The sequence below is a fragment of the Balaenoptera musculus genome, chromosome 6 (genome assembly GCF_009873245.2).
Source record: "Balaenoptera musculus isolate JJ_BM4_2016_0621 chromosome 6, mBalMus1.pri.v3, whole genome shotgun sequence".
NCBI classification, from domain to species: Eukaryota; Metazoa; Chordata; class Mammalia; order Artiodactyla; family Balaenopteridae; genus Balaenoptera; species Balaenoptera musculus.
This window is the reverse complement of record NC_045790.1, coordinates 81875701-81900697: the sequence shown is the minus strand read 5'-3', so window position 1 is coordinate 81900697 and position 24997 is coordinate 81875701. Positions and strand designations below refer to the sequence as shown.

Here is a 24997-nt window from a genome sequence, read left to right as displayed (position 1 = left end):
ATCACAGGATTAATTTATATAGGTATCATCCTAGTACATTTTAAATGAGCAGAAGACAATTTGGCCATTTTTATCCCACCATCTGACCCAGCTTTTGACTCATTTTACCTCAGATAACAATGACCACGTGAAATGCTTTGATTCTGTACTTTATTGACTTCCTGTTTTCAATTTCATAGGTTTCTGCTCTAATTTTTATTACATCTATTCTTCTGCTTACTTTGCATTTTAATTTGCTCTTTTTTGTTTGTTCGTTTCCTAAGGTGAAAGCTTAGACGATTGATTTAAGATCTTTCTTCACGTCTAATATGTACATTCAATGCTATAAATTTCCCTCTAAGCACTGTTTTTGCTGCCTCCCACAAATTTTGATAAGTTGTGTTTTCATTTTCATCTGTTCAAAATATTTTTAATTTCCCTTGATTATTTTCTTTGGCCATATGTTACTTAGAAGTGTGTTGCTTTAATACCTACTACTTGCAGATTTTCCGTTATCTTTCTGTTATTGATTTTTAGTTTAATTCCACTTTGATCTGAGAGCAGACATTGTATGATTTCTATTCTTTTAAATTTATTAAGATGTGTTTTATGGTCCAGGATATAGTCTATCTTGTTGAATTTTCCATTTACTCTTGAGAAGAATGTGTATTCTGCTGTTATTGATGAAGTAGTCTTTGGATTTCCAAAATATCCAATTGATTGATGGCATCAATTACAGTTCAGATTTTCCTACCTTGGCACTGGTTGCCATGGGGTTTCTGCTCCATTCTGTGATGATCGTGTCTCTTCAATTTTAGGGGTAAAGGTTTGCTCCATGACCTCACTGCTCTTAGGGATCTAAGAAGAGTTGTTGATTCTTCAATTTGTTCAGATTTGTATTTGTTGTTAAGATGGAGTGGCATCTTGCAAGTTCTTTACATGCGGAATTGGCAACTGGAATTCTCCGTAAATAACTCGATTATATTTATTAGTAATATTCACCATATGAGTAAAAGTGTCCTTGGAGTCAAAATGGTGGGGTCAAAGAATTGTACTTCTTTGATTTACAGATACTCAATTTTGACCCAGCTTTTAAAGAACAACCCCTATCCTAGACCCACGCCATTTATAAAATAATAAAGGATTTGCTTAGATCTACTTACAAGGTACAGGCAGATGAAAGCCAACACAGTGGTTCCAATCATCCTGCTTGGGAACTGAAAGTAGGGGTCCCACTCATATATCCTGGTTTGGAACCAAGACTTTTCTCTCTCTCTGTGAATGAATAAACATCAAGAGAAGACAGGTTGTGGCCGGTAAACAAATGCCTGATTCTTCTGAAAATAATATCATCTCCTCTCCTTCACCTTAGAGCATAGTGAAGAGAAAGAGCACTGGTAGATTCCACAGTTTTCATTCTCCCCTTATTCTTAAGAACAAAGACTCAGTTTTATTCAGTACAGCAATCTACCAAATAAAAGGCTATAGTTCCCGACCTCTCTTACAGCTAAGAGTGACCAAGACTAAACAAGCCAATTAGACGTGACCAGAGATGTGGTGTGGGACTTTGGGGAGGCTGGTCAGGTGGAACCGACACAGCTGGGAGGATCCCCTTTGCCTTCATTCTTTTCTCCTGCCTGCCTTCTGAAGGGCAGACATGGTGGCTGGCCCAGGCTGGAGCCCCAGCATCTATCTTGGGCCACAGACAGTCTTCATGATGGAAACCACTACGTTACTGGAACAGAAAGACAGACAATGGGTAAACTGCATGGTGGGCAGTCCAGGGTTAGTATGGACTGCCTGCCTCCAGAATTCTTTTACATGAGAAAGAAATAAATCTCTCTCTTATTTGTGCCATGATTATTTTGCATTTTCTCCTATATGTAGCCAAATGTAACTCTAACCAAAGAACTAGTTTTGCCACTGTATGACCTTGGATTAGACATATCCCTTCTCTGGCAATATCCCCTTGTGCACAGTGGCAGTGGCAGGGGTAGGGTGACTTGAATGATCACTGAAGACCAGGTGTTCTTGCCTGGCCAAGAGCTATGTCCTCTTTTATTGGTAACAACATCTCAGTTTTTCTCTGGGAATCTACTCTTCCCCACCATCAGTCCTGGTGGTTAAGTGAGGCTGAACCACTTCCTAGTTCCCATGGTGAACATGTGACCCTGGTTTAACAATCAGTTTACTCCAATCACCTACTCACAGTAATTGGTTCTGGGATGCCATGTGGTCCAACTTGATCCAATGAAACACATTCATGGGAATTTTGTTTGAATTATTTGAAAGAAAACATTCTCTTCTCTATGAGCTTAAGACAGGAGGGTATAAGTTTAGAGATTCTGGGGGCCACCACGGGGAGGAAGCCTACCTAACTAAGGGTTTAACATAGGTAAAAGCAGAGCTGAGAGATGAGGGAAAGAGACCTAGTTCTGATTATATCAATCAAACTCCTGGATCCATCTGTGTCTGCAACTGATGACCTCTAGGCTTTTTAATTATGTAAGGCCATAACTTTCCTGTTTCTCTTTAATCCCATTTGAGTTGAGTTTCTGTTATTAGCAAACAAGCGTCCTAAAACAGTGCTCTTCCAGTCATCTCCAGGTCTCTGACATTGTCAGGGCTCATCAATATTGGTGCAAACACCGAGGGGCGTGAACAAATATAACTGGGCTTACTGCAGGGGACACTTCCTCAGGAGCTGTTTGACGTGCTCTGCCTGGTGAGCTTCCAGGAAAGGCTTTTCTTCCTGTGAGAAAAGAGAGAGGTTGATGTTTTGGCTCACAAAGTCTTGTTAGGGCTTTGGTCACTTTGAGGGGCTATCTCCATAGAGGCCAGGATTTTCGGTAAAACTTGCCATTCCCAGACACCCGTCATTTATTGAAGAGACTGTAGGGTCCCGTCTCCTGTTTACCAAGCACTTCTTTCATGAAATGCCAGAGGCCTGACCTTCCTTGACTCTTCTGCTTACTGCTTTACACCAGCCTTTGTTTTGTGAAGTCGATTTTTCCCTTTGAGATTTGGTGATTTCTCATCATAGTTCAAAACACTGTTTCAGAAATGAAACACCCAAAATCCCAGTGTTTTTATTTTTTATGAATAGGAATTTCTCTTGCTCATTTCTTATTTTGAAATGAACTTTAATAGTATGTTTTGAAATGTTTTCTCCAAGTGTAATGAGCTTTCCACAATAGTCATCTGTTTTGCCAATATATTGAATATGTAAGTTTTACACACTGTGAGATGAAATCTTATATATTGCAGATGTTGCATAGAGTAAAAAAGACCTGGTTATAATTCTGACTCGTAAGTGACATCAGCAAGCTGGAGGAACAGGAGGTTCCAGTTCCCATATACCCTCAGATACACCAATTTTGACAACCACCCACAGGTGAGAGTACCTTTGTGGGGGCCCAAGTATCTACCTTGGAGGTTACAGCACTCTAGTTAAGCAAAAACTCCAAGAATAGATGCATTAAAGAGAACAAGAAGAACAGTTTCACTTTACCAACATCACTCCTCCTCCCAAGTAGTATAGCTCAGGGCATAGAGAGAAGGCCCTCTTAGCTTGTCATTTCTCCCATGAGGGAAAATAAAAGTGAAGTGAGAGCCCAGCTTCCCCAGTCTTGGGGGACACTGCCCAACAGATCCATTCCTGTCTCACACCACCCAGAACGCTGAGGGGATCAGCATGGCGGAATAGTCTGGGGAAAGCTAAGAGCAGGGAAATGGGGCAGGGGGTCAATGGGGTGGGGGACTCCTTCTGGAGTCCTAGAAGGAACAGAGAAAGAGAAAAGGGCAGAAAGCTATATAAAGAAATAATGCGGGGACTTCCCTGGTAGTCCAGTGGTAAAGAATCCACCTTCCAATGCAGGGAATGCAGGTTTAACCCCTGGTCAGGGAACTAAGATCCCACATGCCGCGGTGCAACTAAGCCCGCATGCCACAACTATTGAGCTTGCACGCCTCAATGAGAGAGCCCACATGCTGCAAACTGCAGACCCCACATGCTCTGGAGCCCATGCGCCACAACTACTGAGCCCATGTGTCCTGGATCCTGCACACCACAACTAGAGAGAGAAAACCTGCACGTCACAACTAGAGAGACGCCTGCACGCCGCAACTAGAGAGAAACCCGAGCAGACCACACGCCATATTGAAAAGATCCTGCATGCCTCAACAAAGATCCCGTGTGCTGCAACTAAGACCTGATGCAGCCAAAAAAAATAAATAAGGAAAATAAGTAAATAAAATAAATAAATATTTTTTTAAAAAAAGAAATAATGGGGACTTCCCTGGTGGTCCAGTGGCTAAGACTCCGCGCTCCCAAGGCAAGGGGCCTGGGTTCCATCCCTGGTCAGGGAACAGATCCCACATGCCGCAACTAAGATTTCACATGCCACAACTAAAGATTCTGTATGCTGCAACTAAAAGATCCTGCACGCCACAACTAAAGACCCCACAGGCTGCAACAAAGATCTCACATGCTGCAACTAAGATCGGGTGCAGCCAAAAAATAAATAAATAAATAATTTTTGGGGGGAAAAAAAGAAAAAAAAAAGAAATAATGGCAGAAAGTTTCCCTAATCTGGGGAGGAAAATGAACATCCAGATCCACAAAGCCCCAAATAGATTGACTATATAGAGGTCTTCACCAAGACACATTATAATTAAAATGTCAAAAGTCAATGACAAAGAGAGGATTTTGAACAAGGTACAAGGGAACCCGTTTAAAGATATCATGGGATTTCTCGGCAGAATCCTTGCAGGACAGGAGAAAGTGGGATGATGTATTCAAAATGCAGAAAGAAAAAACCTGCCAATCAAGAATACGACTCTTGCCAAAACTGTCCTTTTCCAGGCAAACAAAAACTGAGGGAATTTATTACCACTAGACCTGCCTACAAAAAATGTTAAAGTGAGTCCTTCAAGTTGAAATAAAATGATGCTAATTAGCAACACAAAAACATATGGAAGTATAAAAATCACTAATAATGGTAAATATGTAGTCAAATTCAGAATACTCTAATACTGTAATGGTGCTGCATAAATCACTTTTAATTCCAGTATAAAAGTTAAAAGACAAAAGTATTAAAAATAACTATAGCTACAATAATTTGTTAATGGTTGAACAATATAAAAAGTAGTAAACTGTGACATAAATCACATAAAATGTTGGGGAGGAGAAGTAAAAGTATAGAGTTCTTCTATGCAATTGAAGTTTAACTGTTATCAACTTAAAATAGACTATTATAACCATAAAATGTTTTATTTAAGCCTCATGGTAAACACAAAGAAAAGCACCTGTATTCTACACACAAAAGATAAAGGAATCAAAGCGTACCTCTACAAAAAAAATCATCACATCACAAAGGAAGAAAGGAAGAAAGGAAGAAGGAATTACCAAACAGAAAACAATTAACAAAATGGCAACTTTAAGTCGTTATCTATCAATAATCACTTTAAATGTAAATAGATTAAACTCTCCAATCAAAAGACACTGAGTGGCTAAGTGAATTAAAAAAAAATTCCACATATAGATTATCTGCAAGAGACTCATTTTAGCCTTAAGGACACACATGGGCTGAAAGCAAAAGGATGGAAAAAGATATTTCATAAAAATGGTAACCAAAATAGAGCAGGGGCAGGGGGTGATACTTATGAAACAAAGTGGACTTTAAGTCAAAAACTATCACAAGAGACAAAGAAGGTCATTATATAATGATAAAGAGGTCAGTTCATCAAAATGATATAAAAATTGTAAACATATATACATACCTAATATCAGAGCACCTAAATATATAAAATAAATATTAACAGAACTGAAGGAAGAAATAAACAGCAACATAATAGTAGAGGACTTGAACACCACACTTTCAACAATGGATAGATAATCCAGTCAGAAAATCAATAAGGAAACAGCTGACTAGAACAACACTATAGACCAAATGGACCAAACAGACATTTATAGAACATTCCATATAACAGCAGCAGAATACATATTCTTCTCAAGACCATTTTCCAGGATGGAGCATATGTTTGGCCACAAAACAAGTCTTAAACATAAGAGATTGAAATCATATCAGACATAATTTCTGACTACAAAAAGTTAGACGTTGATAACAGGGGGAAAATTGGAAAATTCACAAACAATACACTCCTGAACAACCAATGGGTCAAAGAAAAAATCAAAAGGGAAATCAAAAATATCTTGAAGCAAATGAAAATAGAAATACAACATACAGAAACTTATGGGATGCAGCAAAAGCAGTTCTAAGAGGGCAGTGTATAGCAGTAAATGCCTATATTAAGAAAAAAAGAAAGATCTCATGCAAACAACCTAACTCTTTACTTTGAGGAACTAGAAAAAGAAGCACAATGGGTAAGAGAGAGCCTCAACAACCAAATTCTCTGGGTTCCAGTTCTGGCTCTGCTATAGACTAGCTATGTGACCTTGAGCAATGCAACTGACATCTCTGGGTCCAAGTTTCCTAATACAGAATGGGAGAAGTAATAATAGTACCTACCTCACAAGGCTGTTGGGAAAACTTGACCTGTCAGGACACATACGGTGTTTTTACTTAGTACTCACCATCTGGAGCTCCCAGCCCAGGTGGACCCTCAGAGACTTGACAAACATGTACAGGAAGCGGCCCAGAAGGAAGGCCAGGCAGAGCAGTGAGGGCCAGTAGAACATGACAGTCTCATACTTCCCCACAAACTGCAACAGAAGCAGACCATGGGGCGTGGGCTCTAGGTGGGGAAGGGCTAGGCCACTGGTGAGGCTGTGCACAGGAACCTGCCTGCCCCAGCCTGCTCCCGCCAGGGCCCACTCTCTCAGAGCCTGGAGGTCAGCAGCCAATCCCTGCTCCCCCAGCCCCACATCATCAGAACACGCAGTGGACTTGGAGTCCAGCAGCCCTGGACTTGAGTCTTAGCACCCCCATTTAATTTTTTTTTTTTTTTAAACATCTTTATTGAAGTATAATTGCCTTACAATAGTGTGTTAGCTTCTGCTTTATAACAAAGTGAATCAGTTATACATATACAATATGTTCCCATTTCTCTTCCCTCTTGCATCTCCCTCCCTCCCACCCTCCCCATCCCACCCCTCTAGGTGGTCACAAAGCACCGAGCTGATCTCCCTGTGCTATGCGGCTGCTGCCCACTAGCTATCTATTTTACATTTGGTAGTGTATATATGTCCATGACACTCTCTCACCCTGTCACATCTCACCCCACCCCCTCCCCATATCCTCAAGTCCATTCTCTAGTAGGTCTGTGTCTTTATTCCCATCTTGCCACTAGGTTCTTCATGGCCTTTTTTTTTTTTTTCCTTAGATTCCGTATATATGTGTTAGCATACTGTATTTGTTTTTCTCTTTCTGACTTACTTCACTCTGTATGACAGACTCTAACTCCATCCACCTCATTACAAATACCTCCATTTCATTTCTTTTTATGGCTGAGTAATATTCCATTGTATATATGTGCCACATCTTCTTTATCCATTCATCTGTCGATGGACATTTAGGTTGCTTCCAGGTCCTGGCTATTGTAAATAGAGCTGCAATGAACATTGTGGTACATGACACTTTTTGACCTATGGTTTTCTCAGGGTATATGCCCAGTAGTGGGACTGCTGGGTCGTATGGTAGTTCTATTTGTAGTTTTTTAAGGAACCTCCATACTGTTCTCCATAGTGGCTGTATCAATTTACATTCCCACCAACAGTGCAAGAGTGTTCCCTTTCCTCCACACCCTCTCCAGCATTTATTGTTTCTAGATTTTTTGATGATGGCCATTCTGACCGGTGTGAGATGATATCTCATTGTAGTTTTGATTTGCATTTCTCTAATGATTAATGATGTTGAGCATTCTTTCATGTGTCTGTAGGCCATCTGTATATCTTCTTTGGAGAAATGTCTATTTAGGTCTTCTGCCCATTTTTGGATTGGGTTGTTCGTTTTTTTGTTATTGAGCTGCATGAGCTGCTTGTAAATCTTGGAGATTAATCCTTTGTCAGTTGCTTCATTTGCAAATATTTTCTCCCATTCTGATGGTTGTCTTTTGGTCTTGTTTATGGTTTCCTTTGCTGTGCAAAAGCTTTTAAGTTTCATTAGGTCCCATTTGTTTATTTGTGTTCTTATTTCCATTTCTCTGGGAGCTGGGTCAAAAAGAATCTTGCTGTGATGTATGTCATAGAGTGTTCTGCCTATGTTTTCCTCTAAGAGTTTGATAGTGTCTGGCCTTACACTTAGGTCTTTAATCCATTTGGAGTTTATTTTTGTGCATGGTGTCAGGGAGTGTTCTCCATTTAATTTTATACAAAGGGCTTTCATGGCTTTTTTTCTTATTAGGTATTAAATATTACTTTTGGAAAATACAAGAGAGAGGAGGGTGAAAGAGAGAGAGAAGGGAGGAGAGAGAGAAGAGGAAGGGGAGGGGTGGGGGAGAGGGAGAAGGAGAAGAAGAAAAGGAAAGAAGGAAGGAAGGAGGCGGGGGAAAGAGGAAGGAGGAAGGAGGGAGGGAGGGAGGGAGGGAGGGGGGGAAGGAGGAAGGAGGGAGGGAGAGCCCATAAGTGTCATCATTTTGGGAGCAACACAGGCTCCCAAGAGTAACAGGTCTCTCAAGATGGTGCTCATAGTTTTTCTATTTTTAGCTTCATTTTGATAAAAAATTTTTTTCACTGTTTTAAGACAAATCATATTGTTATGTATCTTTCACAATTTACTGGTTAGTTTCATTTTTTTTATGTTTCCAGAGTATTTCTCCCTAAGAAGAAATCAGTTTTGATGTAGTGATGTTAGGGTTGGGGACGGACACATTCTGAGACGTGCGGGCCCGTGTCTTCATCCTCCTCTCCAACATATGCTTATATGTGAGACATAACCACCGTCAGTATTTCAGTGTCTTTCACCTTTATCTATACGCATATAGCTATATCTATTATAAGTAGAGATAGTACCAAATATATAGGTCTGTATATAGCATAATCACTTCTCCACATGGTTACAAATTATTTGTGAACATTATTTTTAATGCTGCATAATAGTGCATTATTTAGATGAACCAAACTTTATCTAAACTTTCCCCTAATAGTTGACATTTGAGACCCTTTCTAATGTCTCATTTTTATAAATAAAGTTTTCATAAATACATTTGAAAACATGAGAACAAATCTTCATTAATTCCTTAGTCTGGATTTCAGTCCCATGATCTTTAATTAGTAAGTCATGTTAGTCCCTGAACCTTGCTTTCCTACCAGTGAACTGGGAATGGCACTAACACACTGTCTGCAAAGTGTCCTGAGGAGTCTCCGGTTAGTGATTGGAACTGAGCCCAGAACAACGCCTGGCACGTAGCAGTTCTTGGTGTTAGTGATTCTGAGCATAGAAGTGAGACCCTGCCAATTAACCATGAATATTTCAAATTTCCAAAGAACCTCTGGAAGACTGAAAGCTCTCCAATACTCCAAAGAAAATACCTGTGATCCTGAACCTCAGGTACTGTGAGCAGTGGGAAGGAGGGCTTCTTTTGGGGCAGAGTTTTGCCAGAATGCCCTCAATCCCAGCGCAGCGATGCAGAGGGAAGGCCCAGACTACCAGCCTCATTTTCTAGTCCAGCTCCCCCCGGACTCTCTTTATCACACCCTTTAATCCTCCATAGTTACTAAAGCCCAGGAAAGGCTTTGGCAAGGCTCCCGTGGGCTCCTGGCCCAGGTGGCTTCTTCGTACTCCCCTCACACACCTGGTAACCCTTCTAGGTGCAGTGTGACACCCCTCTTTCATCTTGCTCCTTTTCCTGGGGTACAGGGCTAAACAGATGAACCAGCTTCCTCTAATTCTGAGAAAGACGATGCATGGCAGAGTGATAAGGGATTCATCTAGTTTGAGTCTCCCATTTTATAGACAGAGAAACTGAGGCTACATGAAGGAATGGAAAGAAATGAGCTTGAGAGTCAGCCAGACCTCGTCTCAACTCCCAAATCTGCTGCTTCTCAAGAGTTACATAATATACTTGTGCCTCAGTTTCCTCACCTGTAAACAGGTTTGCTAAGAGCTCCCCTCCCTTGAGGGGCCGCTATGAGCATCAACTGAGAGAACATGTCCTGTGAATGACACCTGATGAACACAAGATGCTCTACAAATGGAAGCATCATGAATGGCTCCAACTCCCCTTTCGCCCACACGAGGAAGCTGAGGCCCAGAGTGGCAAAGGCTTGTCCCAGGTCACACAGCGAGTTGGCCATGGTGATAGGACTGAATACTCTAAACACAGCTCAGCGGGGACTCACCTGCCCATGGGGACACTGTGTGATGTGAAGGATGGTGACAGCAAACCTGCAGGACAGAAACCAGGGTTGGGGTCCTGGGGTCCTTCCCAGCACAGCCCCTGTGAAAACAGCTCAGATACCACCTGCCTGGAGTTACCTCCCCTCTGAATCCTTCTTGGGAGGACTGGTTCCCAGTACATCCCACCCAGATCAGGCATACAGCTTGTGCCTAGGTACATGCACACTGAATTCATTTAACACATCCTCACTGAGGACATAATCCTGGGATCCACAACGGCAGAGCAGGAAGACTCTGAGAGGTCTCCTACTTTGTCCCCTCATCACTCAGGTGGGGAGACTGAAGCCCAGAGAGGGGACGGGATTTCTCCAGAGTCACACCCAGAGCCAGGACGAAGACCCAGGTGTCCTGACTCTGGGACCAAGGCTCTTTCTGACGGGACATGCCCTGTCTGTAAACACTGCCCTGAGGAATAAGCCTCAACGTTTTCTCCCGGCTGGACACACATTCCTGGTCATACTCCCAAGGTGCCCAAGCTGCTAAGTGGTTCTGACCACCCTTTCCTCTCCTGCTCAAAAAGTCTGGCAGCGGCTGTTAAGATGATATTATTCCATGTCTAACCCTGAATACCCTCTCTTCTAATTTTTAAAAAGCAAGCCACTTACAAACTCTGGAATTGTAGCCATTGGGGTATCATTTGCTTGTGAGCCCTCTGCGCTGGTTCACACAATGGGCCTGGGACCCCTGCCCCATAGAAAATGCTGTAGTGGGGAAGCCGGCCCAGTAAGGGGGATGCAGGCAATGAAATGAGTTTCAGGGCTGGTGAGTAGAAGTGTTCATGGGATTATTCAGCCAGAAAATATTCCCCAGGGCCAGCTCTGGGCCAGTCCGGTGTCAGCGCTGAGGGCACAGAGCTCAAGAGGAGGGTCAGAAAGGTCCCACATCTGAGGGCTATGATCCACGAAGGATAAGCATGTATCTATCGCTGGGCCAAGTGGGGGAAGATGATCCACACAGGGAAGAGCAATATGTAGACAAAGAGGCCAGAACACATGTTCCATGAGTGTCTGTCCTGTCCTCCAGTGTTTTCCCTGGCTCACAGTGGGATGTCTGCTGAATGAATAAGTGGACGGAGAAAGGAATATAGGAGTCTTGCATGACTGGAGGTGTGTGCTAGAGACTGTCAGGCATGGAAAGATGGGGAGAGGCCAGACTGTGACAGCACTGAACGCCCAGCTGGGGCACCTGCACTTTCTCCTGGGCTCCCAGGGAAGCAGCGACAGCAAGGAGAAGCAGCACCCAAATGGGACTCCTGCTTCTAACCATGGGACTGATGGCAGTTGACAGAAACGAATTTTTCTACAACCCTGACTTCCGGGAATATTCTAATCATAAGCGGCCTCCTGTGGAGCAGACAGAATGCAGGCCCGACCTTCTGAAGCCTCAAGTGCAGTTTCCAAGGAGGGGCTGCGGTGGGCCTTGGACCAGTCACTCCGCCCACCCGCCCTGGGCCTCGGTTCTGGGCAAGGTGCCCTCCAAAGAGAGCTCTCAGGTCACCTCCAGCCCCATGTCCAGAGTCCAGCCATGGCCAAAGGAACTGCAGGAGGCCAGGCAGGCAGAGTCCATCTTACCAGATCAGAGAGTAGCTGAAGCCCAGGATGGAGCTGACCAGCCGGAACTCCGACGAGAGGCAAGCAAAGAAGGGGAAGTGGGACAGGCCGACTTCGATGCCTCCGATCAGAAGCACAAAGGCTGGGAGAGACAGGGCCAGAGATGACGTGAGTTCCTCTTCTCACGGGCTCAGGGGAGACCCAGGGCAGCTATGGGGTTTCGTGTGACTTGCAGTCACAGACCTCAGGACTTAAGGAGATGAGTGGACAAGCCCCAGATTAGTACAAGGAGGAATGCAGATATATCTTTCACGCATTCAAGCAACAGGCCCTTCCTGGTACCTCTTCCAAGCCAGGCACTGGGCTAACTATTGAGATGAAGAAGACTTGGTCCCTGCCCTTGATTAGCTCACAGTATGATGGGCAGAAACATACCACATAAATGAACAAACAAAAATCACTGAGAGTAAAGCACCATAAAGTGTACCATAGCAACACAGACAGCAGTGATGTACTGTGTTCTAAAACCTCTTGTAAATTATTGTGCACTTCATCCATAAGGCAATAATAATATTGATGCTGCCACTGACTAGCTCTGAGATGGTCTAACAGGATCCAGTAAAATGTAATTGGGCAAGGTGACCTTTCCTGAGTGTCTACTTTGAGCTGGATCGTGGGTCAGGCACCAAGGACATAGGGGGAATGAGCAAAGTTCTTGCTTTGAGATGCTTACAGTCCAATAGGGAAGACCGGGAGGAAAGTAAACGATGTGATATGTACGCTAATAGAGGCATATTCAACCTGCTGTGAGGACAAAAGGAGGAAGTCATGGACCTCACCTGGGGTCTGGGTATCAGAGAAGGCATCCTGGAGGTGGTGACATTTAGCAAGGCCATGAAATATAAGTGGGAGTTTGTAGGATGGAGAGAAGGAGGGAAGGAAGGACATTTCTCACTCAAAGGATGGGAGATGGTTGGTTGAGGTGGTCAGTACTTGTGTAAATGTGAATAGTGGAGGACTGGCAGGTAAGGACCATATAAAAGGAATAATTGCTGTGAGGTTAGAAGCTGCAACAGCATAATTTTTAAATTTATATGAATTCCCCCAACCATGAAAGCAGACAGAGCAGTGAAGACAGCAAAACCAAAAACAAACATCTACAACAAATCTAAGTGACAGGACCCATTTGATATCAACATCTGATTAAGAGGAAGCAGAGGGAAGACAATAGGATCTTTGAAATCCCAAGAACAGAAGAACCCAAAATTGCCAGCAGATATTCACAGGAAATTGAAGCTGAAATAACAGCTGAAACTGGGCACAGTGCTGATGGCCTTGATTCATAGGTGAGAATCAGCAGACCTTAGTAAGGTGTTAGTAGGTCTGAGGATGCTGGAGCCATCAGGATCCATGAGCTCATTATACTAAATATCCAAGTCCCCTCCCAGCACAAGCCCCACGTGAAAGAGAAACTGCTGGCAGTGAGAATCCTAAATGAGAAGGTAAGAACATTAGGAACTGGGTAGTAGTGGGTCCAGACAAAAGTGGAAGGAAGAAGCCAACTCAGAAAATATGAGGTTGTAATGAGGGTACATATATATAATCATTCTGTAAAAACAGAAGAGGAACCCTGGAGCCATGAAGCAAGAAACAATATTCTGGTCCAGCCAGATGCTCAACGTCAATTAGTCTTCACGGAAACGCAAATCAAGACAACAATCAGATACTACTTCACACCTACTAAGATGGCTATAATTTTTTAAAAAAAAAATGAAAATAACAAGCGTTGGCTAGGATGTGGAGAAATTGGAACCTTCACATATTGCAGATCAATGGAACACAATGGACAGTCCAGAAATAGACCCATACACATGTGTAGCCGACTGATTTTCAACAAAGGTGCAAAGGTGATGTAGTGGGCAAAGGAAAGGTTTTTGTAACAACAACAGTGCTCGAACAAATGGATAGCCAAAGGCAAAAAAAAAAAAAAAAAAAAGAGGAACTCAATCCACACCTCACACTATATTCAAAAAAATTAACTCAAAATGTACCATAGACCTAAATGCAAACACTGTGAGACTATAAAACTTCTAGAAAACACAAAGAAGAAAATCTAAGTGACTTAGCTTAGGCAAAGATTTCTTATATGACATCATACGCATGATCCGTAAAAGAAAATATGAAAAAATTAGATTTCATCAAAATTTAAAATGTCAGTGCTTCAAAAGAAACTGTTGGTAGAATAAAAATACAAGCAACAGACTGGGGAAAAGTATTTGCAATTTATACATCTGATAAAGGACATATACAGAGTATATAAAGAACTCTCAAAACTCAATAAGAAGAAAACAAAAAATCCCCAATGTTTTAAAATAGGCAGATAATCTGAACAAACGCTTTACCAAAGAAGGTACAGTGATAGCAGATAAGCACATGAAATTATGCTCAACACTCATTACAAAACTGCAAACTGAAACCACAGTGAGATACCACAACATGCCTCTTAGAATGGCTAAAATTAAAAAGACTGACCATGTGTTGTCAAGGACATAGAGAAACTTGAACTCTCATACACTGAAGGTGGTAATCTACAATAAAACGGAACCATCAATTTCGAAAACAGCCTGACAGTTTCTTTAAAAGTATAATCTACTAGGGCTTCCCTGGTGGCGCAGTGGTTAACAATCTGCCTGCCAATGCAGGGGACACGGGTTCGAGCCCTGGTCTGGGAAGATCCCACATGCCGTGGAGCAACTAAGCCCGGGAGCCACAACTACTGAGCCTGCGCGTCTGGAGCCTGTGCTCCGCAACGGGAGAGGCCGCGACAGTGAGAGGCCAGCGCACCGCGATGAAGAGTGGCCCCCGCTCGCCGCAACTGGAGAAAGCCCGCACACAGAAACGAAGACCCAACACAGCCAAAAATAAATAAATAAATTAATTAATTAATTTAAAAAAAATTTTTTTTTAAATAAAAAAAAAAGTATAATCTACTACATGATTTTAATAATCCAGACATTCCATTCAAAGGTATTTACCCAAGAAAAATGGAAACATACAAAGACTTATAATGCTTACAGCAGCTTTATTTGTAACAGCCAAAAACTGAAAATAAATCAAATGTCTATCAACAGGTGAATGGATAAACAAACTGTGGTCTCTCCATACGGTGGAACACTATTCAAAAATGAAAAAGGAATGATTTCTGATACATGCTAAACATGTATGAATCTCAAAACAACTATGTTGTGTGAAAGAAAACAGACCCTCTCCCCCCAGTAAAAACCCCGATTGCATTCTGTATGATTCCATTTGCATAATTGCCTGGGGATGGGGGTGGTGGCTGGATGGGGTGGGAAGGAGAGAGTACAAACAGGAAAAAGTTAACTTCTGGGGTTCATTATCATGATTGTGGTGATGATTCCATAGATGTAAACATTTGCCAAAGCTTAACTTGTACACTTCTAAGAGATGCATCATTTTGGTTTTAATTTGCATTAAAAACTCCTAAAAACTAAGGAGATGTTGTAGGCATTTGCTCATATAGGCTTGGAACCCAGGAGAGAGAACCAAGCTGGACAGGAGATGTTTGGGAGTCACTGGATTAGGGATGGTTGAACCTGCAGGGAGAGCACAGGGCACAGGGAACAAAGAGGCCTCAGATCAATGGCCAGAGAAGTAAACATTGTTCCCTGAGGAAGCATCTGAGGGCTTACTGATATCAAGAAGGCAGTCATGGCTATGACTCAGGAGAGATATCTAGGGTTGGTGACAGTGAACCTATTTTCTGAGACTTTGTTCTACTATGTCTAAAAAACCTTTGAATCTAACTGGGAGAAAACCCCCACAAAAAAGCTTGAGACTTTGTGGGCTTGGCATTGACCTTGGGCAAGTAACAAGCTAAGAAGAACACTGACAGTTCAACAAAGTTTATCCCCTGATCCCAGAGAACCCCTGCCATGCAGTCTCCAAGAGCAAGAATTTCCACGGCAAAACTCCCAGCAGGTATGAGGCAGCACACATACCTTGGGCCCATTGTGGGACTTGCAGGGGCTGGTAGCCTTCTGAGAATAAGAACATGACCTTATTGGCTGTAGCCCCAAAGGCTACTCCATAGGACCATCGGTTACGAAAAGTGCCCACGAAGTCCAGAGGTCTGTGAATAAGAGAAACAACTCGTGAGGCCAGAGCTGGCTCCTTCCCACAGTTCATTTCCAAAGTATCAATCCCACTCTGGGGAGGGATTATTGAGTAGTAAACTATTTATTTCAACTGACATATCCTGAGGCCCTCTGTGCCAATTTGGGTCTAGGCATAGATTCAGGGTACCAAAGTGAGGAAGACAAAATCCTTGCCCTGGAGAAGCTCCAAGTCTGGGGAACATAAGCAAGGACACCAGCAGTCATGACAACAAGCAAAATGAGATGAATTTCATCTATGAGAGACACAAGCAGTATGACTTGAGAAACCAAAACAAAGAGTATGTGCCAGACAGGTTGGGGGAACCTGCCCTGCACCTACATGGTCTACAAGAGTCCTCCTTTCCAATATCCCTGGGAAGGTTTGGGTATCACTGGCTATGCTGGTGGCATGTGATCACACCTCCTGGCCACAGCTGATTGGACTATGGGTGGTCAGATGGTCACCTGACTTTGGATGGGCCAATCACCGTGCCTGGCCTTGTATTTTGGATTTGTGATTCTGAGGACAGGAGCCAGTCAGCTGTTAAAATTCTGTTCCGGAAAGTCATGCCAAATTGAGTCTTGCCGACGTTTGGGGGAACCAGAGATCCTTAAGTCCGATGATAAAGTCAGATGGCAGAGAGGAAAATGGTAAAATGGTGCTGAAGGGACCCCAGTGACACAAGGAGGCAATAATAGAATCCATCTCCCAGGGACGCCCATCTCAAGAGCTCTAGTTCCCATGAGGCCAACCTTGCCAGTTTCTGTGAGATCTCTGTAACTTTATAAAAAGTCCTTTCTTTCCCTTTTATGCAAACAAGCTTGAGTGGATATCTGTTTCCTCTAACCAAAAGAGCTTTGTCTACACGAGAGAAAGCAATTGCATTTGAGACAAAGAGAAAAGGCTTTCCCCACTGGAGTGCCATTTGAAGCGGGCTTAATGAAAACTCAAGGTGGCAGGAAGGGAAGGGTACTGCAGGTGGGGACTTGGGAGTCAGGATCTGGACCCCACCTTCCTGTTCCATTTGGCTGGCTTGTCTTCATCTTCAAGGCACAACTCAGGGAGCACCCCTCTCAGAAACCTCCCTGACAACCCACTCCCAATCAGGCACACCTACTTGCTGCCTTGCTTGGGTCCCCTCAGCGCTAAGTTCATGTCCATGCTTTTCTTATCACTTGTTTAGTGAACTATAAACTCCTCTGGAGTGGGACCTAGCACAGGACCTTGAGAAGAGTAGCTGCTCACTGCACATTTGTGGACACGCACTTTGTTGAACTGCTTTGAATTCTAATCAATCCCACCTGTAGTACTTAAGTGCTATGTGGGACTCAGTCTCCCTATCTTTAAAACAGAGATGACACCCCTGCTCTGCTCATATCACAGAGACACTGTGGATGGCAAATGAAGACCTGCTTTATAAACTGTGGAGTGTCATGCACATGCGAAGGGTTACTAATGGGTGAAGACGGTAAGCTAAAACTACTCAGGAAAGCAGGGCTTTTCATAAGAAAGTGGCCAGAGAGCAAGAAAACTGTGCCATTATTAATTGAATTCAAAGCAGTTTAACATGATCCATATAGCGGTCTTACTTAAAAAGTCCTGCACCAGGCCCTACATGCCAAATGCCCAGGGCAAAGTCTGAAGATCTTCTTTATCCACCAGCCTCAGTCTCTCTCTGTGCCTCAGCCAATGTGGCTTAGACCTGGCAGTTTGGGAGGGGCTGACTCCTCTAATGGGTGGTATCCAGAATGTTTGCTACTCTGGGCTGGTATATGGTATATGGACATTGTTGTTGGATTTCTCTCACCGCAAAGGTCAGATCACCCTTAGACTCCATCTTGACATCCTGGCTTCCTCTCCTTTTTCCAGAGCCCAAGGTTGAGACCTGAGTGTGTTCACATCCTTGAGTCTTCTCAGGTTATGACACTGGGAGTATCACAGCCAAAAGCAACCAGACCTGGGTTAAAGCTCTTGTCACTTGGTAGTTCTGTGGCCTTGGGCAAGTGACTCAACTTCTCTGAGCCTGAGCTAGCTCATCCACTACATGAGGATAACAACCTCCACCATGCTGGGGTCCATCCTAGTAGTGTAAGCAAAGCAGATGGCTCAGTGCCTGGGCCAGAGACAGTATGCAATAAATGCTAATTACATCATCATCATCATTATTATTAATTAGAGGGTGATGAGGCAGAGAGATGAACAATTAGAACTCAAGGAAAAATGTGATAAAGGGAGCAGAGATTCAGAATGGCAGAGTCGGAAAGGCCCTGAAAGCTCCCTGGTCCAGCGGGCTCTCCTGGGGCATGTCTCATGCCTCCATTCCAACAAGGAGGCTTGCTGCCACCAGTGACAGGGAACTCTCTCCCCCCTGCTTCTTGGGGTAGCCATGGTGCTGAGTGTGGGAAGGCCTTTCCCATAGTTAGCTGAGCCTCCTTGAGTTGTTTTAAGCACTTCTGGGCAGCCCTGGGTGCTGAGGGTGCAATAGCTTGGAAGCCAATTCTGAACTCTCTGGGCCTTGGGTGGATTGGGGCAGGGAGGGGCAGGGCTGTCCACGGTGGGGTAGAGGTGGGTGGGGAGGTAACTGGTGGTTAGCCTAGTCTTACAAATGGTGTCGGTCCCAAACACAGAGTACTCCAAGCTGTAGTGATGGACCTTGGCTCAACTCACATGATCATTCTGAAGCGGTTCCCCAGGAGGTAAGAAGCGTCATCTCTCTGTCTATGGTGCTCTCGTCTTTGGAGAAGGGACAAGACCAAAATGATGAAAAGCTATAGAAAGAGAAGATGAGTTTGTCAGAGGGAACGTTCATCCTCAGCCCCTCGGTGCCCTTGCTGAAGGAGAGTGTGTGGGTGAGCAAAGCACTCAGAATGTCTAGGACTCAAACTCCAGACTTGGAGAGCTGGCTGCATGCACTGTTGAGCTTCCAGAATGTTTTGTACTGAGCTTTCCTTTGTGTTGCTCTGAACAGACATGGGTTCAAATACAGTCTCTCCCACATACTGGCTGGGAGGGAGACTTAATTTCTCTGAACCTCAGGGTCCTCATCTGTAAAAAATGGGTAATAACTTTCAGGTTGCAAATCCTTCTTTGCTTTTTTTATTCCTGTGGATTCAGTCATATTCTCCCATACTTGATGCCCCTTTTCTCCTTTTACTAGAAAATTCCTGAGAATTATCTACACTTGCTGTCTCCACTTCCTCACCTCTCACTTGCTCTTTGACCCCCTAAAATGGCTTCTACTCCCATACTCCACGGAAGCAGTTCTGGCCAAAGTCACTAATTACCACCCTGTTGCTCAATCCAAATGTAAACATTAAGCCCCAATCTGCTTGACCTCACAGCAGCATTCAGTGTTGACCTCTTCCTCCTCTTAGAAATACTCTCTTCCTTATGCTTCTATCAGCCACACTTTTCTGGTTTTCTTCCAGTAATTCTCAGTCTCCTTTGCTGGATCATTCTTTACCCAACCACCAGATGTGGAGCTCCTCATGGTTCAGTCCAAGGACCACTCCTCTTACTGCCCCATCCTCTCTTCCTCGGTGATCCCATCCATGTCCACACTTTCAATGGCCACCAAATACACACAAGACTCACAAACTTGAATCTCCAGCCCAGCCTTGGTCCAGAATCATATGTTCAGCTACATAGTTGGCATTTCTTTTTGATGTGTTGAACGCTTCTCAAATTCAGTATGTCTTAAATGGAACTCATGATTTTCCTCCCTGCCCTGTTCCTTCATCCACACCAAACTTGGATCCCCTCTAATTTTCCTTAACAAGTGAATGGCAGATACCACCATCCTTCCAGCTGTGCAAATTACAACCCCAAGAGTCATCCTCAACCTCTCCCTCTCCCTCATCTCTCTATCCAACCCATTACCAGGTTCTACTGCTTTTACCCCTTGAACATCTGGAGGTGACCACCATCATCTAGGATGATGTAAAATCACCTCACCTGGACCCCTGCAACCATCTCCTAACTGGTCTTCCTGCCTCCTCTCTTACCTGCCTCCAACCTGATCCCCACTTGCAAACAGAGTGATCATTTCAACACATAAATCTGATCACACCATCCTTGGGCCAGAAACACTCCACTACTTCCCACTGTATTTAGAACAAAGACAAAACTCCTTCATACATGGCCTGGCCCTGCCCACCTCCCCAGACACCTCCACCTCAATTCCCCACTCCAGCCACGCCAGCCTTCTCAGCTTCTCACACTCTCCATGCTCCTGCCCGCCACGGAGCCTTTGCACGTGCTCTCCCTTCTGCCTGAAATGTTCTTCATTACATCTTCCAACAGACCTCAGCTCCAGCACTGCTTCCTCAGAAAAACCTTTTTTGACTCCCCTAAAAGTCAGTGCCCCTGACTCTTGGGACCTTCAAAGCCTTCTGCTGCCTGTGTTTTTAGTGCATAATGTAAGAGAGCAAGTCTCTGCCGACCTATTCAGATCCCTTTGGGAGACTGTGTATGGGAGCAGCCCAGCTCCCCTTCTCTTCCCTCCTCCACCCTCCCCTGCCTTCACTTACTGATGGGATGAGGGAGTAATGGAGGAAAAGCTCCATGTCCACCGAGCTGGCACAAGTGCCATTTAGCTGCCTGGTCCTGAAAAACAACCGAAACACACATTCACATCATCAGTCACTGCTGCAGTCATTGACCCTTCAGCCTTGAGCGTCACTGTCAGGAATCTGGCTTGTAGCCCACTGAGATCATCTGATCTTTTTTAACTTCCGTTTCTGAGTCAGTGCCACTCACCTGTGATGTGTCTTCCCTAAGTGGATTATCTTCTTTCATATCTCTTTCTCCAGCTTAATTATCTATACAACTGCCCTACTAACTGGATCTAACTCCTTCTTTTCTTGATGACATAGTCATGGACAGATTCAGGTTCCTTGGCGCCCAAAGCTTATATTATTTGGATGTCCTTTTCAAATAAAACTACAAAAATATCTTATCTTTTCATATTTTAAGGAAAATATATCACCATGTAAACACTTAACCAAGGTGCCTCCCACCCTCCTAGAGCCTTGGTAGGGTCCTGTGCAAGTGAGGGCCCCTGAGACTTAAGCTTCAGTAACTTCACAGGAAACCAGCCTTTGGACATAGTTTTTCGTAGCCAGAGGTCAAGAAGCATCTGCTCACTCTGATTCACTGCTGGGCTATTGGGGCAGGACAGCGGTCATCTGGACGACAGACTGTGGACTCTGTCCTCTCCAGACCTCAGAGTCTGCAGGACAAGGCTGCTGGGGTCTCGTGTCTGAAACACATGACAGCAGTTTCCTGGCCTCTCTTTGAAAGGGACCTGCTCCCTTCTGGGCTCCCGCCACACTTCGCTATCGCTGCTCTGACTTGCACTGCACCACCTCAGCACACGCTCACCCTCCAGATCCTTGCTCACTCTGTGCCTCACTCCTGCAGCATCCATCTGGCCATCCCTCGGGCTTCCTTCCCGGTCAGCTCCCACTTTTCCCAGAAGCCTCAGGGAAGAGCATTCCTCTGGGAATCCATGAGCATGGCATACTTCCCTGAAATTTTTTAAAATTCCAGTACTCCACAGTGATGTCTAAACATAGGAATGAGACAACCTAGAAGTGGTGGGGGGAGATGAGGGTGACTCATGCTGTCGGAAATGTGATAGAACTATAACATTTAGAGTTCTGTTTTTAGGAAAGTAAACTGAGCACATACATCAGTCTCCTCGTTCTACAGAAACCCTCAAAATAGCAGAAAAGATTTTTTTTTTAAGAAAGAAAAAATATAGCCATATTTGAAAACAAGAAGGGAATCTATCAGGGACACAGAAACTACTAGAAGATGCTGAATGATGGAGAGCAGTTAGGACTAGATCAAAGAGAAAAAGCATCAGCCAGCATGGCTATAGGCTGTGACCACAGAAAAGTGCTCTACACTCATATGCAAGAGGCTGATGCAGGTGGGGGCTACCGACAGACCACAGAATGATGAGTTGGGGTCTCACAGAGACCCAAGAGTCCTCCCACCCTGCTGACCGACCAGAGGCAATGGGGTTAACCTCTCTGGGAGTGGTATACATGGGTCACAGAGAGAAAGGCAGTGCTCCAGATCACAGGTGGCACCTGGGAAGGACCGGGTGCTTTGGATGTAGATCAGCCGCTGAGGTACCCCATCGAGCGGTACATCCTACCTCCATCCTGCTGCACTGAAAGCATGCCTTAGTACTAGCTGTGGCAGCAGCTGCTACCCACCCCCAAACAAATATCCCAGTGGAAGCTCCAGCACAAAGACAAGCACCCAACCCAGAAGCATCAAACATGAGGAAAGATTACACCACCAAAGGGAGCCAAAAACTCAACAGATAGAGGAGCTTACTCCTAAGGAAATGAAGTTAATACAGAACCTCTCTGAGATAAGGAGTAGAGGAAATTCTCTACAAGAAGAATGAACCTAGGAGGAAGTAGAAGGGTGCAAAAAGCCACAGAAAGTAATTAGCAAAACTTCCCATTATTCCTGAGCACAGGACTTTAAATATATACACATATATACATACATTTTTAGAAACACAAAGACTCAGAAAGACCTTCATTGAAAGAAATATTGGGGGAAATTCTCAAGTAAATCTAGGAGGAAGGGGAAGAATTTAAGAGGAATAACAAACAGAGAAATTAGGAAAATGTATTGTTAAATATCTAGGTAATTATTGTGAAATAAAATGTTTGAAATGCCAATTTGGAGTTGAAATACCAGATGATACCCCACATGGAAGAAGGGAAAGGTGGGTAGGAACAGGTGTAGATACAAAGGGAAGTGAAATGATGACCAAGTTCTTCTCATGTTTAGAAAGATGATGTAGAAACCTGCTTTCTCTTTCTGGGCTTTATAAGTAAAATATAATTCTAAGTAAGTATGTTAAAAATACACAGTTAGCTACTAGAAGGATATAAATAGAAAGTAAATCAATGTATTAAGAAGTGTATATGGGGCTGCTGGACAATCATTGACAGGAAGACCCTGGACTTCACCAAGAAGGATACCCCATGTCCAAGGACAGAGGAGAAGCCACAGTGAGACGGTAGGAGGGGCGCAATCAGAGTAAAATCAAATCCCATAACTGCTGGGTGGGTGACTCACAGACTGGCGAACACTTATACCACAGAATTCCACCCACTGGAGTGAAGGTTCTGAGCCCCATGTCAGGCTTCCCAACCTGGGGGTCCGGCAACGGGAGGAGGAATTCCTAGAGAATCAGACTTTGAAGCCTAGTGGGAATTGATTGCAGGACTTTGACAGGACTGGGGGAAACAGAGACCCCACTCTTGGAGGGCACACACAAAGTAATGTGTGCATCGGGACCCAGGGGAAGGAGCAGTGACCCTGGGGGAGACTGAACCAGACCTACCTGCTGGTGTTGGGGGGTCTCCTGCAGAGGCGAGTAGTGGCTCTGTTTCACCGAGGGGATAAGGACACTGGCAGCAGAGGTTCTGGGAAGTTCTCCTTGGCGTGAGCCCTCCCAGAGTCTGCCATTAACCCCACCAAAGAGCACCGGTAGGCTCCAGTGTTGGGTTGCCTCAGGCAAAACAACCAACAGGGAGGGAACCCAGCCCCACCCATCAACAGTCAAGTGGATTAAAGTTTTACTGAGCTCTGACTGCCACAGCAACAGTCAGTTCTACCCACCACCAGAGCCTCCCATCAAGCCTCTTAGATAGCCTCAACCACCAGAGGGCAGACAGCAGAAGCAAGAAAAACTACAATCCTGCAGCCTGTGGACCAAAAACCACAGTTACAGAACGATAGACAAGATGAAAAGGCAGAGGGCTATGTACCAGATGAAGGAACAAGAAAAAACCCCAGAAAAACAACTAAATGAAGTGGAGATAGGCAACCTTCCAGAAAAAGAATTCAGAATAATGATAGTGAAGATGATCCAGGACCTCGGAATAAGAATGGAGGCAAAGATTGAGAAGATGCAAGAAATGATTAACAAAGACCTAGAAGAATTAAAGAACAAACAAACAGAGATGAACAATACAATAACTGAAATGAAAACTACACTAGAAGGAATCAATAGCAGAATAACTGAGGCAGAAGAACGGATAAGTGACCTGGAAGACAGAATGGTGGAATTCACTGCTGCAGAACAGAATAAAGAAAAAAGAATGAAAAGAAATGAAGACAGCCTAAGAGACCTCTGGGACAACATTAAACGCAACAACATTCGCATTATAGGGGTCCCAGAAGGAGAAGAGAGAGAGAAAGGACCAGAGAAAATATTTGAAGAGATTATAGTCGAAAACTTCCCTAACATGGGAAAGGAAATAGCCACCCAAGTCCAGGAAGCGCAGAGAGTCCCATACAGGGTAAACCCAAGGAGAAACACGCCGAGACACATAGTAATCAAAGTGGCAAAAATTAAAGACAAAGAAAAATTACTGAAAGCACCAAGGGAAAAACGACAAATAACATACAAGGGAACTCCCATAAGGTTAACAGCTGATTTCTCAGCAGAAACTCTACAAGCCAGAAGGGAGTGGCATGATATACTTAAAGTGATGAAAGGGAAGAACCTACAACCAAGATTACTCTACCCAGCAAGGATCTCATTTAGATTTGATGGAGAAATCAAAAGCTTTACAGACAAGCAAAAGCTAAGAGAATTCAGCACCACCAAACCAGCTCTACAACAAATGCTAAAGGCACTTCTCTAAGTGGGAAACACAAGAGAAGAAAAGGATCTACAAAAACAAACCTAAAACAATTAAGAAAATGGTCATAGGAACATACATATCGATAATTACCATAAACGTGAATGGATTAAATGCCCCAACCAAAAGACATAGACTGGCTGAATGGATACAAAAACAAGACCCATATATATGCTGTCTACAAGAGACCCACTTTAGACCTAGGGACACATACAGACTGAAAGTGAGGGGATGGAAAAAGATATTC

The 24997-nt window shown here is 43.9% G+C and overlaps 1 protein-coding gene across 5 annotated transcripts in view; it reads right to left on the bottom strand.

Annotated features, from left to right (window-relative positions):
- The window catches only part of LOC118896842 (stimulated by retinoic acid gene 6 protein-like), a 72270-nt gene that overhangs the window by 28278 nt on the left and 18995 nt on the right, over positions 1 to 24997 (bottom strand). For 3 of the 5 annotated variants that reach the window (XR_005020306.1, XM_036855315.1, XM_036855317.1), the window contains exons 2-9: positions 20596 to 20671; positions 18734 to 18834; positions 15910 to 16040; positions 11909 to 12029; positions 10280 to 10325; positions 6575 to 6703; positions 2661 to 2731; positions 1143 to 1254 (exon numbers count right to left, since the gene is read on the bottom strand). Coding sequence is in view for 4 of the 5 variants with exons in the window: in XM_036855315.1 (XP_036711210.1) it covers positions 1143 to 1254; positions 2661 to 2731; positions 6575 to 6703; positions 10280 to 10325; positions 11909 to 12029; positions 15910 to 16040; positions 18734 to 18834; positions 20596 to 20671 (787 nt within the window). In the remaining variant the exon portion in view is untranslated. Of the gene's footprint in view, positions 1 to 1142; positions 1255 to 2660; positions 2732 to 6574; positions 6704 to 10279; positions 10326 to 11908; positions 12030 to 15909; positions 16041 to 18733; positions 18835 to 20595; positions 20672 to 24997 lie in introns of those variants that run through there. The other 2 variants (XM_036855318.1, XM_036855319.1) reach the window with 2 other exon arrangements.